Source organism: Somniosus microcephalus, chromosome 24 (assembly GCF_052327205.1).
Source record: "Somniosus microcephalus isolate GS21.2 chromosome 24, FLI_Smic_1.0, whole genome shotgun sequence".
Classification (NCBI taxonomy): Eukaryota; Metazoa; Chordata; class Chondrichthyes; order Squaliformes; family Somniosidae; genus Somniosus; species Somniosus microcephalus.
Genome location: NC_141010.1, coordinates 6,575,065 through 6,593,392, shown reverse-complemented (window position 1 = coordinate 6,593,392; position 18,328 = coordinate 6,575,065). Strand labels below are relative to the sequence as shown.

Genomic DNA, 18,328 nt, shown 5'->3' with positions numbered 1-18,328 from the left:
TCTCAAAGTTAGATCGTAAAAATCGCCCATACCGCAGGCAGATACCCCTACTGGCTCTCAAAAGTCACGTGGGGTCGTTAAAGTTAGTTTTATGGTTGTGGGGAGTTGACAAGGTACAATATATTTCACATTCTGTATAATGTTAGTGACGCTGAACTTTATCTGGCTGGCTTTGCAGTCTGGAAGCGGATAATGTGACTAGTCTTCCAGAGGAATCGAGCAGGCCTCCTTTACCAGACCTGCAGGGTCCAAAATCTTTAGCGACTGCATTTAAACTCAGACGGAATTGTACAGCTCAAAGTAAGTTACGTTCAATTATAAACCACGGCGTGCACTGCTTCTGTCAGCAGGGCCCACAGGAGCTGCCAAAATGAAAAAAAACTCTTTAAAAATGTTTAATTGGCAGTACTGCGGAGATTGTAGCTTTTATAAATATATTGGTCTCTGCCTTACCCAGTGCAGTGGGCCCAAACTGTAAAGAAACGTAAGATATGGTGGACGGGATCAATGGGCCTACTTCCTAGCGTCTGATTAATTTACTTCAGTAGATTTAAATGTTCCTAATGTTTTATTGGGGTGACATTGAACTGGAATAGAGTATATAGATATATATCGGATCTCGTTTGTTTGAAAGTATCTCCGGGGCTGTACTTTCTGGTAACCTCTCGTCTTGCGTTCTGCAAACTCATTGCCTGGTTGAGAATTCGTTTGTTACCTGTCTGTAACACAATGACAATAATTTACTTTGTATTTTGCTTTTGATTTGATAAGCTGTGTTTCGGAGCAAAGACGAAAGCGCCGTGTCCTTTAAATATGAATTTGAACTATTTGGCTGTGGGGAAGGGTGGGGGCGGGGATTTGCTCAAACGTGTTCGCACTTCTAGTTGTTAACCTAATGCAAAGTTTACTCCAGTTAATAATCCAGATAGAAAACGAGGTTCACCCTAGATGCAGGCTTTTCGTTTCTGCCTTAACTTCATTTTATTTACAAAATATTAACGTTTTTTTTAATTTCCTGTAATAATCATTGTGTTGGAACACTGGCAGTTCAACACTGTCCCGTGTGGATTAATGTAATCGTATATAGTCTGTTTACGTATATTGTTTAAAAAGGAAATCGGCCTTTTGAGGAAGGCGGTGTGCAGTCAAGGACATCTTTTTATTATTTTTAAAACACTTCCTTGGTTTATCAGTGTTCCAAATGTTAACTCTCCCACTAACTGAATGCAGAAGGAATATTAATTATATTTCTTCTTAAACTAAGAGTCAAGTTGATCGCCAGTGTTTTTAATGCTTAAAAGAAGGGACATCCAAATATATGTTAGTAACTATATCGTAAACTTTTGTAAAGATTAACCAAAAAAAATAGGACTCTTATTTAAAAGCATCCATGTTACAGTGGGGTCTAATCTTAAAATGATCCTTAATAATATATTGACTAAACTGCCCCCCTCCCCCTCCCAATACTGCCTCCCTCACCTTCGGCATCTCCCACTCTTGTTTTCGACGCTCGATCAGTAGGTTCGAGTTAGGCTGGGTTTTCTGACTCTGGCCTAAGTAAACCATCTTGTGAATTCATAATGCATTCAAGGTGAGCAAGGGAACAGCAGCAAAGTTAACCTGCACTCTAAAGTCTAAGATACACGTGTAAAAGTGGATAGAGGTGTATTTTTCCACCCATATCCAATTGTAAAATAAGTATTTGATCAACTAGCAAAATGTTTTCAAAATATGAAGTGCTCCATACTTTCTGTAACTGTTCTGGATTCAAATGCGAAACTAAATCACTACTTCGAAATTACAGCCTTTAATTTTTACTGCTGTCAGTTTAGAATTATAGACTTTTAGCCTCTATAAATGTCATCGTTTTGAAATGTGACTCTTAAGTACGACTAATTGAAAGTTGCACAGAATTGTATACGAACATTTTTCCTTTGGGGTTTCAAGTTTAAGTGAGAGACAGGGGAATAGGTGCTATATCAAGTTGTTAGGCTAAAGAGATTCTTAACACAAACGGATGTCCTTTGATCCCACAATAAAGAATTACCCCAAACAAGTACAGAGACTAGCGTTCTATAATGTAGTTAGTATTTTATTTATACACTGCACTTACTGTGTGTTACAGTGCTTGGATACTGTCACCGTGTGCTTTTATCAAGAGTAAAATTGGAAGCATTATCACCCTTACTGTACTAGACTTCCCGTCACGCTAATCTGGTGATTGTCTGCAAATTTTGAGGTTCATTGTAAAGATTACTTGTGCAGTCACAAAAGCAGTCTAAGGAGAAATGTAGACACATAAGAGGAAAATTATACTTTGACATTTCTCATCAGTAAATGTCAAGTTTCTCACCCTGTGATAATCAGTGTTGTGGCAAAGTCCTCGAAGCCGCCTGTCAAGTTTTTTTAATTCGTGCCGTTTCCGGTCTGCAGTTTGAGGGGGGGGGGCGGGAGCATTTTAAATCAATGTTAGGAGTCAAAAGTTTTTTTCTCTCTCTCAGAATTTCGAAATGTTTCTGTCATCTTTTTTATTGCTTCTCCGCGCTGATAGCTCAGGAAATCCAGTGGGTAAACAGGAAAACACATCCCTGACGGAGGAAGTACATTGTGGTCTTACGTTCCATTTCTCATTTTATTCCTAGTGCCCGGTATAACTGAACGCGTGTCCTTCAGTGTTCTGCAGTAAAATGGGGAAAAAGCAACAATTAATGCAATTCGTTTTAGAATTTCTAAATACCTATTTTACACGTGGATTTAGAGCATTACGGCGAAAATGGCTCAAGGTTTTGTGTTTGGGCTAAACACGTTATTTGTAGTTTTTATTGTTTTCTTCAGAAGCAAAATAATCTATCAATTTCGGATCCGCTTCATACACCACCAACCAACTTCTATTCTTTTCAGCCTTGATGGTCTCCTACACTTGGCCCTTCACTTAGCTTTTTCAATCTGATTTAAAGGCAGGATGCTCAGGAAATACATTAGTGTAATAGTTTATGATTAGTGTGAGAAAGAAACTGATAGAGCATACATAATTACAAAAAGAGACAAGAAACTACGGGCTCTTTATAGATATTGGTACATAAGTAAAAAAAGACCAATCCTGACCAAGAAACCCATAGCTAAGTGTAAGAAAAAGAATGTCAAGTAGCACCAAATATATATGTAGGTTGTAATTTTCCCTATTGTAGAAGAAATACTGATTTAGGTTTCAATTGGAGCTAACTCAGTTAGGGCGGAAAAGCCTTGCAAATAATTCATAATTAATTATAAAACACAAACAACCATTCAAGCCATTCCCAGTCTATTTACGGTTATCAGGCCTCCCTTCCTCTCTGTAAAGCGACGCAGACACAAGCGTTTATACCGTGAATCGATAGTCAACTGTAACATTAATAATTTGGATGCAGTGAAAGTGGTGTCGTTTCTTGCCCCCCTTCTAACACAGATGTATTTGCTCCTGCTACTATCACAAGCGAATTATCTGTTCCATAGGATCGATAACCATCCCTATCAGGTTAACTGCACAGTCTAAAGGTGATGCATTCTCTTTGTTTAGTTTTTTTTTAAGTGGGATGCATCTGGCGCGTTTATAGGCACTGGATGGATTTGAGGACCGGGTTAAGGTTGTAATTTAGGGGGAAAGGGAACAAAAGGCAGTCACACGAACGCGCGACGGAGCCATAAAGGTGTCAGATGATTATATCGCCGTATTAAACATCTAGTTGCAGACACACAGATAAAAGCATACGTTATCATTAACTCTTCCCCGCGGTTTCTACCGTCAGTAACAGGGATCACTTTAGGCCACAAACCGGCACCCTGTTCCAGAACGCGCGACCTAAGCGAGACCAGCATACACATCATGGTCTAATTAAATGCAACACGGGCAGAAGGTGAGATCTTAAATTACAGAGCACTGTTATTTTCGATACATCTCCTTCACTTAATAAATTGAAAAATGAAAGAAAAAACTATAAACCACAATATAATTGGTATCAGACTACATAATAATTCTACTACTCTAGAAAAGGCTCGAGTGTTTTTATGGCACACAGGCCGTGCAGATTTGTTAACCACCATTACTTATACAAAAACAGATAGGTTGATGCCTGACATTTGCAGTGCGATTGAGCGAGACATTTCACAACACAAAATCTTATTCGTTTAGTTTGACAAAGTATTACAAATATCCAGAACTGTTTTGTATAGTATTCGTTCTCCGTCATTTGCAGTCCAATACCCTAATTTAATTTAATTGAATTGAATTTAGTTTAATTTAATTTTGGATTACATTTAAGCTTCCGAAATATTACACAATCTGATGACAAAGATAATCTAAAACCCTTGTTAATGCTTCATCTCTTGAGGGATTGTCCTGATGACTTGCTTCTTTATATTAAAATATACTCCGCTTTTATTAAACAAGGCACGATAGCTGCCAGTCTAACGTCACACGGAGCGCACAGTATACACAAACTGACAATGCTTTCAAAAAACTTTTGCTACAAATAACTTGTGATATGTTGCCGCGATAAAAATCGGACTTAAAAGCAGAATTTGAAACAAATATGAACAGAATCTGGGAAGCTATTTTACACATGCAACGTGTCAGATTCGCCACCAGAGCCCGCTTCAGACCAAGTTCATAGTCATTATGCGTCTCCTTTCTGCCACAAAGCTTACCAGCCTTTCCATTGCAGTTAATCTGGCAGAACAGAGTCGGAGGAGTCTGTTTGATATCTCCCCAAAATGTTCTACTTATGCACTATCAGCAGTTTCTAAGTGCTGTAGTCATTTATCTTTTCAAAACTCACCCTTTCAGTTTGTATATTTTTCCTGACGAATAATGATATAAATTCATTCAAACAGAGCCGGTAAGAAATAAAAACATTCTTGAAGAGTTCAAACCCAACTTTCAAGAAATTCCAGTGTCTCAATAAAATCTTTCGATTTCTAAATTATATGTATTATTATAAGTGAAGCAGCGCTAATTTAAAATAAAATCGAGCCTCGTGGGGAAAAAAGCAAAACTGTACAGCAATACTGTCTGAGGATTGTGATGTTGAAACTGTTCATGGGGGCTTGTTAGTACAGCATTATAGCTAAGGGGTCAAAAAGTGGAGGGTCAAAAGTTTACGTCGTGCGTGACTTGCTGTTGTCTGCTTAGATAGACCCAGTTCGATGTCAATGGTAAAAGGGGTGATCTTGGCTATCGGCGCAGATGAGAAAATGATACCGAGGTAAGATGTGGAAGTGGAGGTAGAGCTTAGCAATGGGCAACAATCTACAGAATATGTAAAATAAGACGAGGGAGAGAGGGAGAGAGAGAGACAGACAGAGAGAGGTTGGGGAGGTGGGGGGCGGGCAGCTAACTATCCTGACCACGATCTGTGCAAAAACAGGGAGGATTAATTGATCTCTTTTATAGGATACACTGCACAATAAATAGAAATCACCAGATCCACGGCGGAAGGGGTTGTGGTATAGGTTATAGGAGACTTTGAAAACACAAATGAACGAGTCAAATAATTCCCGCCAGATGTAATCAGCTTTCCTTTCAAAAACATTTGAGAGTCAAGTTGTATGGAAATAGAAGCACTTTATTTAAAATTGGTGACGTGACGGAAAAGGATGAATAGTAAATGTCTGTTGTTATATCAGGGCAAAAGGACACAAGACGAGCCGAGTCAAGTATAAATTACACAACTTAATGTGAAAATGACACATAAAATAGGAACATATGCACATTCGCGACGTTTTCAAACAAATATAGTCTTGGCATGTATAGGTAGAAATGGGGAAAGATAGAGCCAGGAAACCGAATTAAAGTAGAGACAGAGTTTTCCACTTGATTGAGGAAATGCTGGATTTCAAGTATCATATAAGGCATTAAAGTCATTAAAGGGCGGAACGCGAGACCCTAGAATTATATTGCATCTTCTCAAACAGGGAATAGATTAAGTTCTTTCATTTCGCCCATGTACTTGCTTTACCGCGCCCCCCCCCTCCCCCCCCCCCCCCCCCAGTTACCCGCTTATAGATTCCCAAGATAAAGTTTAGCTCTTTGCGCCCATCCATGAAGATTCGGAGAATTTCGATCAAATTTTACAAAAGGAAAAAAGAATAAGCTTGATCTAGCTTCTTCCCATAGATCTCAAATCAAATGTCAAATTAACTCGATGTCAGTCTCCTTTAATTATCATTAATACGCGTGTTTCTGCTTCCTATCTCACGCCAATGCACCATTTAAAAAAAGTTGCACAAAAAATCTACAAGCCTTGGGCCCTAGTCCGATCATTTAAACAAAGTAAGGTATTTAAATCTGTCTGCGAGGCAGTGTGTTTGGGGTCGTTCTGCGCACTGAACACGTTTTAAATCTGTTTACACTATAGTTACTCTGCAATAAATCTGTTCAAAGTAAATATATAGGCTCTTAAATTTTGAATGTTTGAATGAGGAATTTGTGTAGCAAACTTCTAAAAGTATTTCCAAACACACATTTAATGACAATGAGGGGGGAACTCGGGGCTACCTACTCTTAAAGTCACTATTCTTTCTATTTTCTATTTTTTCCACATTGAAACAAGTGCATTTTCTAATAATATAACATGAAATCACTAAGTCTACTGCATACATTTTTTTACATTTTTTACAAAGGCCACAGTTATGCATTTAAATTACCATGGATAACATTTAAACTAATCGATTTTAAGGGAATTTTGCAATGATTGGCTTATGTGGCTGTCTTACATAACTTATTTGTGCATTATAGAAATAAAGAACTTGCCTTTATACAGCGCCTTTCATAGCCTCAGGACGTCCCAAAGCACTATTACAGCCAATGAAATACTTTTGAAGTGTAGTCACTGTTTTAATGTAGGGATTATATATTTACTTTTCCCCCTCTGATATAAAATGAACACAATAATACTTTCTGCATATGAAATATTTTGTATCGGTTTAAATTCAGTGGCAAACCGTGTTACCTATATTCTGGATGGATGAAAAAAATCATATTCACTTGAAATCACATTTGCCTTCTTTTGCTTTCTTTCATGAAATTGAGTGTTCATAAGTTTTCTCTATTTCATATAAACGTCTCTTCTGATGCTTGTTCATTTTAAAGCCTTAAATTCACTATTTTAATACAAAGCAGTTTCTGTAACTTACAAGGTTCTTTTGAGGGGGCGGGTAAGTCACCGTCAGCACAAACAGTAAACAGCAGCATGGGGATGTTTATATCATTTAATGCCATCGATGAATGTGTTATTATGTGCAATGTCCAACAAAACATATGATTTAAACAATAAATTACACCGAAAACATTGAGCTAACAACAATGGATTCAATAGGTGCAGATAAACACGCCATTTCCCCAACCTTGACTGAAACATTCACTCAAAGCAACATTCACCATACACTTCGCATGAAATTGAAATTTCTACTTTATATATTAAAAATATGGTGGAATTGGAAAATATTTGAACCTATTTTTATTCCTGCATGTTTAACACTGTACCGACACTGTTTCACTAATTTGTTAATAGATAGAAAGTACATCAGGAGAAAATGGAGGGGAAAATGAAATACAATTTGAGCATCTTTGAATATAAGTTCATCTAGAAATTTGCTGACATTTGCCTGGAGGGGGTTGTGTCGAGTGAGGGGCCATACTCGTTAGTTTTAATTAGAAAATCCTCTGACGTGTTAAAACAATCGTTTTCAAGAAATTAAATTAATTTTCTGTTACACACACATACACACACATATAAAATGTGAAATGTGCTGGGACTTTTTATTCGACTGACGCCTTATCTCTTGATGTTATTCTTTGACTAATTCAATGTAGTAATATGTGAAAAATGTAACTGTAAAAAAAGAACATTTTATATTAATGCAACCTAAGCATGCACGAGAAAACAGACCTATTAATTACTTTTGTTATTCAAATTGGAATCTGCGTACGTAACTGCCTATAGAGTCCTAGAATTGTGACTTCTATAATAAATATTTGATGCTAATGGAATCACAAAACATGCTATGCTTGAGAGAATTTCCAGAGCCTTAATGCTGTTTTGGGTAAACTCCTGCCTTGCTATTTTTCTCAAACGTAATGACCTGAGCAAAATTCAATATGACTGAGAGACCTATCCGTACTATAGAACTTGTAGAGGGGGAGAGTCCAAGAGCGGGGTGAAACTCAGGTCAAAGCGTCTAACAAATATTAAAATGTACTCGGACGCACGGCACGCCTTGGTGTTTAACAAAGACTGTCAGTGTATGAGATTAATACGAAAACTGAAGGGAGAAAACAAAATGTTCACCAGGCCGGTGCTCGGCCACTTCTTAAAAAGCTGCTAGGCTTTTCGAATGGGGGAAAAATAGAGGGCTGTTGGAAAGCGTTTCTCTAACTAGATGTTATCAGTGCAAGAACAGACAAAGGAGAACGAATATGTTTATGTTGAAGTTGGTATTTTGGACCTCTGTTCGATTTTTTTTTGCAAAGCCCAAACCGACGCGTCCTGTAATGTAGAATTTGAGAATGTAGAGGAAGAAACACAAAGGGTTTTTGTGTGTGTGTGTGTGTGGGTATGTATGTGATTTAACGCAATCGGAAATCTATGTTAGGATGTTGGAGTAACTTGGTGACATTTTAGCCTTGAACTAACCCCAACATATATATCTAGGATGGAGGGGTGGGGGGCGATGTGGAGAGAGATGTGTGTATAAGTGTGTTGAAGACAGAATACCACAATTTAACCTTGCAAAATAAATTATCAGAATATGTGGTTTAAACACTGGTAATTCTAAATTAATTGCAATCATTTAATTGTCACCGTGTTTCTAAACATATGAACGATGTTAATATTTATGTCAATACAGCTAGTTTTTTAATGCTTAGTATGTTGACAGCATTTGCATGTTTACTTGTTTAAGTCATTATCCTTGGCAGTAGTGAGTCCTTTACTACAGTAAGGTTGAGGCCTGCGTTTCACTTCCCCTATGGCAGGCTACAAACAGGAGGGGGAAAAGGCCTCCCCCATCTCGCTGCTGTTTGCATCCTCTGTTAGGATAGCAATCTATAGCGAGATTCCTTTGAAATGCAGAGCAGATAGGGGACAGTAAATATATTCATCTTCCAAACTTCCGAAATGTCGACATTTTTATTACAGCGAGTCAAACAAAGCACCGGGTTTATCTTTTATGAAAAGACACATTTGAAAAGGCTCTGCATTTCCTACTTAACTGCAGTGATAGCGAAAACATGTTTAAAAGACACAACTGTAAGGGCCAAGGCTATTAGATAAGAGTAACATTATATAAAATTACTCTTGTTTTTTTTTGGAAGATTGTAAAGGTGGTGATTAACATTATCGTGAAGTTAGACCTGCAAGAGAGAAGTTTTTTTTAAGTCATAAAGTCTTTTCACATGCGGAGGGTGTGCGGAGTGAAGGCTCTGCATCATTTTCATGTTTTATTGCCATCACCGGAAATCTTTGATACAGTTTGCATGTTAAACAACATTGTCCCTATTCATAAAAGTGTTTTGTGCTGAAGCCATTTGGTATTTATGTTCCTCCGTCGTAAATGGATTTAGATTGGCAAAGTTTTTAATATAGAATTTTATGGGCAATTTATGGCAGCCATTCTATTTAAGAAAAAAATCACACTGTGTGTGAAAAGTACTGAAGTCATTTTAGTTGGCCGTTTAGTTCCCACTACTTGGGCGACCTGCTACACAAATATAAATCAGCCAAGTACACCACAGTTACATTCTTTCTTTTACAAGAATTTATCACGGGGGGAGGATGCCTGGTTTTCCCAATGTCTACAGTAAGATTTATACAGCCACTGCGTGGCGGCTCATCCACTGCTCGTGAATAAATTAAATATAAAGAAAATGTCTTTGTCTCTGTTGCAGCTGTAAGCAAACTTTTGGAAAAGTAGTATCACATGTGACTTGGCCTCCTTGCTCACTGTTTTATATAAACGCATGGGTGTTTACTTGAGGGTGATTCGAAGTTGGCCCTGGAAGTGAATGGTTTGGATTCTTGCAGAATACTTTGTTCAGAATTAACTGATTTTGCTTTCTATACATTTGCAAAACTGTATGACTCACATTTCGATGTATATAAAGATACATCCATTGCATAGCAAATCACTGCAAGAGATCGGAGAAGCGGATCCTCACTCAAGTTGTGTAGATACATATATAATACACATATTTTGTACATTTGCCTCAATAGAGTGTGTACATTTACATGGATGCTTTTGAACGTCTCTGAGCTACAAAAATGCTGCAAAGTATCTGTCTGTCCTCTATATATACCCTGTAGATCCGAATTTGTGTTGACAAAGCTGTGGTCACAAATTCGTATCTAGGGGAGTATGTAGTGGACACAAACGCTGCAACAGTCACCCGGAAGACAGAAGAATATGCTCACGTCTAGAATCTTCTTTCTACAAATCGATGATATATCTAAATAAATAAAATCGAAGCATCTACCTGGTTCTGCGGGTGAGATTGCTGCCTGTAATGGCGTGTTATCCTTTCCCCTTTTTTGTCTTGTTGCAAGTACTCTCAGCACTCTGGTGCTGGATTTGTTACGTCATTTAAATATGGAATGTAACTGTTACCTTTTTCGATAATCCCGCGCATTCCTCCGTTTAGAAATGGTCAGATTTAAAGGGTTTGTTATGACTTAGAAATTAATCATTTCGACCCCCCCCCCCCCCACCCACACATGTCGTTTGCTGTGCATGGAATTACAGTCTAAATACATTAAAAGTATATGATCATCTTCAATTATTTAATTCCAGTTATTTGTGTCTTTTTTCCTCGGTTTTACATGTATCATTTAAAATAAAACTTAACAGTTATTTGTGTGATACTCTTAATTAATCTCTGAAATTCACAAACAGGAGGATTTCAACACTAAAATGATGTAGCAGCTCTATTGCAATATGTTTTGCATTTGTAATTGCAGCCAACGAAAGCGATTCAATGTAGCAACGAGACAAGCGTGTGCTAACGTTCCTTCCGCAGTTTGCGATGTTTTTAATCGAACGTGGGCAACTTCGTGTGGTTGGCACCTGTGAAATGTTTCTATCTTATAATTATGCCTATTTTAGGGCTGGTTCGAGCGGAATCGTTTCAGCAAGGGATATTCTGGGTGAAAATCGCCCGTCTAATGCACTGCTAAATGTAATTTGTTGACTTAGGTGCCCTGAATTAGTTGATGAATTTTCTATTGATCCGAAGCAGCCCGATTTATCTTTGCCAGCCCAAACGCCTTCCCCCTCCCCAAGCTCTGCAAAGGCGTTAGCATGGCGATTACAGAAAGATTTACAAGGCACGATAGATTCTAACATATCAGATCCTATTTTATGCTTTTTAAAAACGGACTCAATTAATTTTTGGGGAGTGATATCGACGAGCAACAAACCATTGATGTACATAATATAGAAACATTTGGTCGACTTCAAGCCTGTTTAACGGACCTGAAGCAAGAAGATCCTATTTGTAAACTTGCAAAGTTTCAGGAATAAAAAAAAAGCACACATTTAAAGCTGTAATCAAAAACTGTTCAGAGGAGAAGGTTGGGAGCATTCAGCGTCCAATTCTATTTCCTTATCCGGGAATCGAACGGGACCTGCCATTGGCTGCCTGTGTCACATGAACGCCTAACTTTGTTCACTTGACAGTAAAGTAGGAGGGTTTTCAGGAACAGGAAAAAACGGCTGGGTTAGAAAAAATTTTGAGTTATTTTGCATTTCAGATATTAAAGGTCATGAGTTCGTTTTTGATTAACTCTAACTATGTGGACCCTAAATTTCCACCGTGTGAAGAGTATTCACAGAACAATTACCTACCAAGTCATTCTCCGGAATACTATACCCGGGCACGGGAGCCCGGGTTCCAGCATGAGACGATGTACCCGCGGTCAGCGTACAGCGAGCAGCCCTACTCCTCTTGCAGCAACCTCCAGGGCTCGGGCGAGCAAGTCGTGGCGCCTAGGGGTCCCGTGCAATCGCAGACCGACCTGCAGAGCCACTTAGCCAAGCATGGCCACCAGTGTGTCTCGGTGACTCCCAGCCCACCGCCTTCTTGCAGCCAGAACTTCAGCAACCAAAACACTCCTTGCTCCAAAGAGCCTGTGGTTTATCCGTGGATGAAGAAATTACATATAAACTCCGGTGAGTCGTTTGCCTGGGCTTTTTACCACCTGAAAGCCCGGGATCTATTGCACCCATTGTAAATAGCCATTCTTTAGATTTACGATCGCCTATCTGGAGGTCAGTAATCACATCCTCCATAAATTTTTATTGCAGTACCATTACACTTCTGGCCATGTGCCTTTGATGTGTTGTGTCCTAGCCGCTCAGATCTCTTTGAACATCAGTTAATGATAGAAGTGAAGTTTTACATTTTTCTTACTCGAATGCTTACTTTAAGTGCACTAGTTCTGTTCCTTGTGAGATTCGTGGTGTTCAGTCAGTTATTTCTGTGTTGTTGCTTTTTGTTCAGTGAACCCTAATTACAAAGGAGGGGAACCCAAGCGCTCCCGCACTGCTTACACGAGGCAGCAAGTTCTAGAGCTGGAGAAGGAGTTCCATTTTAATCGGTACCTGACCCGGAGACGCAGGGTGGAAATAGCCCATTCTCTCTGCCTGTCAGAACGACAGATTAAAATATGGTTCCAGAACAGGCGAATGAAATGGAAAAAGGACCACAAGTTGCCAAATACCAAAATCAGGTCTACTACAGGCTCCTCATCCTCTGCAAGTCATCAATCGCAAGGAAGCTCTCAGAACCAGGAGCCAAATGGACCATCGGCCACATTATAGCTGCTCTTGTGGGAGAGAAACTGGTAGACGCGCGCAGAAGCATAGGATTTTAATTGAAAGACTGTTTATTTATAATGGCAAAGTCTAAACTGTAAATACTCTGATTTCGCCCACTCCTCTCGCCCCATCCCCCATAAGTAATATTGTAGATTGCAGTTTTCGGAAGAGATTGGCAAAGATGAATCCTCGTTTCATCTTTAATCACGCCAAAGTCTCCCCATTTGTCATGTTTACTTGGTGGTACAAAGGATGAACTCTATGCCTACGATTACCTCGACAGCAAACGAACACTTTAATAAATGAGGCTCCGTTTCGTCAACCTGGAATGACAAACTGTCTTTTATTCACACAAAAAACAAACCCACAACAAGAATGTTGAAACAGTCCGGCAAGATGGCCCTTGTGGTTTTAAGCTTGGAGTCATTTTCCAATGGGGTTTACAAAAAAGAAACATTTTGGGTATTTTCTTTGGAATATAACACTGACATGTACTCCATTTCCTCAGATGTTTTGATCCCAAATATATTTCTTTCGGTGCCAATAAAAATGTATGTAGTTGGACTTTAAAAAACAAACGTGTAAAAAAAATCATATGTAGGAATAAGTTATGTCAGCAAAGTTATTTAAAGTGGTTATTAAAATGTTGCATGTGACTTGTACAGCCACGATACAATACTTGCCTCTGGCCTCAGTGTTAACAGAATGTACTTTTCCAGAAAAAAAAAGTGGAAGCTTAGGTAGATAAACTGTTTTAATTTCCTCATCACTCTTTATGACATTCCAAACTATGAAGTTTAGCAGCTTCTTCGTTCGGGCCCACAGGAGTTTGTATTTTCGTTAGCAGTCTATGTCCTTGCATTGTTCTGTATGTATTGATTCTCATCCAGACCAAAATACGTGTAAATAGTAATAAGCGAAATAAATTTTTTCAAGGTCTATCTTTTCCTTTGTTTATTTATACCTAGTCTACTGGACAAATCCTTGAAGCACTAGGATCTGGTAACATGACTGCAGATTTCTCTTAGCTCATCTATCTGTGTAAGTTGGCCAGGGTGATAACAAAGGACATTGGCTTAGTGGGAAAATAATGCCAAAAGGGGTACACCTCAGAGCAAATACAATGCTTATTCTGACACTGTCAGAGGCTTTTACACCTGCTTGTGAATATAGATACATTGCACGGTATTACAAAGGAGTAATAACTTTGAAAAATGCTTTTTGTGAAGATTCGTTAATCCAGTATGGTTATCTGTTGTCCCTTGATTGTTTGGCTTCGTTAGCATGTCCTTTTTTCTCTTTTGCAACCTTTAATCATATAACGTTAAGTCCATTTCTATCATTTATACAGTGCCGCTTAGCATTTTTCCTTTGTGCATGTGTGTTTGTGTATTAGAAAGGGATTGGACAGTGTAATGGTTCAAGCTTTGACAAGCAAATAGATAATCAAGAAGACAAATGACCTCTTTTGTCAGATGAAGCTCCGTATTAATTTTAATTTTCTTTCATATAACACATTGCATATGCAATCTGGGATCAGAAAATGCAGCATATACCAAAAGAAAAGCTAACTGGAGTGTATATCAATGCACAACACAATATTCTACATTAGGGTGAAACATTGGCTGACTCAAGACTTTAGTTCACTGATGCACGTGTTTTGCTTCAGTCCTGCAATTTAACAAATACTGTTGCGAAACTGCATTTTGAAGTCATAACTGAACGATGTGGTAATCCCACCCTACCCCACCCCCATCCCTCAAACATATCCCTTTTAAACGCAACCTGCAAAACATCATTGATGAGAACACGGTGCAATGTGCCCTTTTCTAATGAATGTTTATAGAGTGTGTTTTTCAGCATAAAACCCCAATTATATATGTATATAAGAGATTCACATATTCAATTGTAACAAAAGAAACACACGAAAAAAGTTTGATTTTTTTTACGTTTTGCCTTTGGAGACAACAGAAAGATTTACAATCTGTTGTTTATGTGAGAAAATCCTCTCTCACCAATGTATACATGTTTTGTCCTCTCCCCCCCCCCCCCACCCCAGCCCCCACCCCAACCCCCACCCCGGAGATCCCACGAAACTGAGCCCATCTGAAATGCAACCTTTCCAAATGTAACATTTTCGTTAAGCTATATAATTCTGAAGTATTTTGAGGAGTAATTACTTTAGTTAATAATATAAGAATTATTCATTGAATCACCGACAGTGGCTGTTCAGTTTTCTCTATTCATAGACACAGATAACAGGCCAGCCAGTCCTACACCCTCCGCCAGACTGTTGCCAAAGGCTCTGAATGCAAGCTATAGAGCTAGAGTTCACAGGCATTATTTGTACGAGGAGAGGTTCTGAAAATGCGAGAATTAACTTGAAATCATTAATCACTGCTTTCTTTAAATACTTCTCCCATTGTTGCTCAACAGCAAATCTGGATGGCTCGTCCCGGGGAAAAGTGCTGCGCGTCCTGGAGGGTGCTTTAAAAATATGGGCAGAGCGTGGAATTTCTCAGTCACATCGAAAGATTCCCTCTCAAACATGATTAAAAATCATGAAAATGTTCAGCTCTGGAAAACGGAAAACGGTGAAACGAAAGGTAACAAACAAAGTCAATTAATTTCGTCACTTTGAATCGCTTTGTTGTTCTTTTAACAATTAAATGTGAACACATACTCGCTGTCTGCAGCCTGGAAGGCGCAGTCAGTTCATCGACTGGAGAATCTGCTTATAGTTTGTGTTATTTGTTCTTTACCTTTCTGTGGTGTTTTTTAAAACATATATGAATCGTACGGAATAAAATCAGCGCGTTGGTTGGTCAGCGGGACGGCCGAAAGGGTTCACGGAAAGGACAACTTTTCTATCCGATTAGCTGTTTTTATACTAGCAGTCTGACCTCTGAAACCCTTGACCTTTAAGACATGACTCTGTTCTATCTGAACATTCTCAATACTAAAGGATAAAAAAAAACCACCAGGGTTACCCCTCGTTCACTCCATTTAAAATCTGTGCAGCGTTGCTGAAGAGTGTCTCTTCTGTTAGGCTTGTCTTGTGTGCAATCCCTTCCAACTTGCATTAGAAAAGATAAACAATCTTGAATGTTTGTGTTGAAATCCCTCTTTTTTAATATTTAGCGATAGGTAAGAGTAGGTTGTGAAATGAATTTAGGTATATCTTGCACTTTGCAATCACATCTAAGGATGGCCTCCAAAAATCCATCTAATGAGAAAAAAAATGGACCATTACTTTGCTCTCAGCCTGTCTGTCTTTTCTCTGTAGAAGATTCAGTAACATTCAATATTGACTGGCCTTGCACTTTTATTCAAACTTTTTTAGTGTATTCATTATAAGAATAGGATTCCATTCTGATTTTTTAAATCTTTAAATGCGGTTTGTTTACGGGCAGTGAGGAGCGGTAAGAGAGAGGGAGGGAGGGATAGAGAGAGAAATTCCGTGTGTACAATGTGTTGGGCTTTTTACACTAGCTTATTATTACCAAAGTCAAATTGCAAAATTTACACGGGCACCCCAGTTGTATCCTTATTGCTACTCCGTGTCTTCCTTGTCTAAGAGTATAAAATAGATATCACTTTTTTTTTACGATTTTAGAAGCAATTACCGTGAAATACAAGTCCTTTTAAGAGTGCGTGAAACTGTGGCGCAGTTCCCGCACCTTTACTAAATTCTCCAGCTCTAATTTATGAAGGCACCCGTTGTGCTTCTCTGGGAAATAGAAACACTCGTGAATGCAATAATTCACCATGCAGTTTAGAGAAATCTTCGAAATGTGCATTAAAAACAAATAAACGAAAAAAATTGCCTTTGTTAGATGAGAAGTCCCCGCCCCGCAATCCTTTTCTTTTTCAAATTATTTGGGTGGCTTTTATAACCAAACATAGTTTATTTTCTTTTTTTTTTAAGCGCCTCTATTTTTCTAACATCATTTTCGAAAGCAATAAATATGACGGATGAGATGGGTAAGGATATTATTAAATTATATTATTATAAATTTCTGAAATCGGTGGTGTTTTCTGGCGCGAACAAAGGCCGAGTTTCAGGTAATATTATGGACTACTTAAGATGGATTAAAAAAAAAATTGTAACGAAATAATCTCTAGTGCTATTGTCAATACACCTATCGCAATTTACATTGCACTGTAGGAAGCACCCGCAGAGAGAATATCGAAACACGACGAATTTAGACAGCACTATGTCAAATTGTTTCTCGGGGCATGTTCCTTACTAAGATTATTGCTTTTTTCAAAACATTGCTGCTACCAGAGCAAACATAACCAGGTTTCCCCCACCCTCTTGACCATAACAGCGATTTTCTGTCCCTTAACACAGATTTGATCCGAATCGCTTTATGTCACAAATGCAAACATTTTTGGATTGGACTTTTTAAAAAGTCTTACTATTCTGCTAACTGCTCGAGATTTTTTCCGTGACCTTTATGTTGCTGGTAGCGACTGATTACTAGCTTTGTAACTGGCGGAGTAAAAGTGCCCGCGTGTAAGTGAAAAGGGACCTTGTTAAAAAAAAAATAGTCGCTCCACAGTAATACAAAACCAACCGTGCGACAGAAAATGAGACGAAGGGCAAAATGGACAATATAAAACTTGGAAATCCAACATAAGGAACAAGCAAACTTGTGGTGAAATGAATCAAGCAGAAATCTACTACTGTGGCAACGTGCTTCTAGTTCCAATCGTATAGACTGCCTCGGCACCACAAAAGATAGATATGTAGGTTGTGAGTCTGAAGAAGCGTTTCAGGATTCAAAGGATGAGACTTAGGAAAGCCCTGAATGCATTGATATAGTCACACTTCTATTAAGTTCTCGACTTATAGGAAATCATCTGAACCCCACTTTTTAAGCAGAATCGCGAGCAAGATATGAATACAATTTTGAGACCCCCCCCCCAAAAAAAAAATGTGGAATGAAGAAGAATATGAAAGAATGTCTCCGCTCTCCCAGTGGAAGGTCACACTTCTCCTTGGAGTATGAATTTGAAATCCCCCCTTCCCCCTCGATCACGTGACTCATTAAATAATTAATGCAGCTGTTGCTGAATAGATATGTATTCGCCGGTAAATCGCCGACATGGTCTCACTGTGTCTGACGTGAAATTCTACTGTCCTTTTAAAAACAAGCCTATAACTTGAGAGAGAGGCTGGAATAAAACAATTTGGGAAGAGAGACACACCGTGGGCTGGATTATTGTAAGTACAGCTGCAGTGCCTCGTGTCTCTCTATGTAAATATTATGTGTGTTATTTATGTTTTACAAGACTGTCATAACATTTGACAAATAGTGCCTTTCCTTCTATTTTTCAATTTACCACGGTGGTATGTTTGTTTATTTCCCCATTTTCATTGATATTTTTTTGTGGGAATGTTTTTTTTCTTCTTGCTTTCTTGATTTATTGCGAAATATGTCAGCTGCACTATGGATACCATTGTGTGTAAGTTGTG

General features: G+C 38.5%; 2 protein-coding genes across 7 annotated transcripts in view; both read left to right on the top strand.

Annotated features, from left to right (window-relative positions):
* The window catches only part of hoxb3a (homeobox B3a), a 46,944-nt gene that overhangs the window by 11,711 nt on the left and 16,905 nt on the right, over window positions 1-18,328 (top strand). For 4 of the 6 annotated variants that reach the window (XM_085966153.1, XM_085966148.1, XM_085966149.1 and 1 more), the window contains exons 1-2: window positions 140-300; window positions 15,283-15,452. The gene's annotated coding sequence lies outside the window, so the exon portion shown is untranslated. Of the gene's footprint in view, window positions 1-138; window positions 301-15,282; window positions 15,453-18,328 lie in introns of those variants that run through there. The other 2 variants (XM_085966156.1, XM_085966151.1) reach the window with 2 other exon arrangements.
* hoxb4a (homeobox B4a) lies at window positions 10,838-13,785 on the top strand. Its single transcript, XM_085966147.1, has 2 exons — window positions 10,838-12,198; window positions 12,530-13,785. The coding sequence occupies exons 1-2, from the start codon at window positions 11,793-11,795 to the stop codon at window positions 12,847-12,849; spliced, it is 726 nt and encodes a 241-aa protein (XP_085822273.1). The 5' UTR covers window positions 10,838-11,792; the 3' UTR covers window positions 12,850-13,785.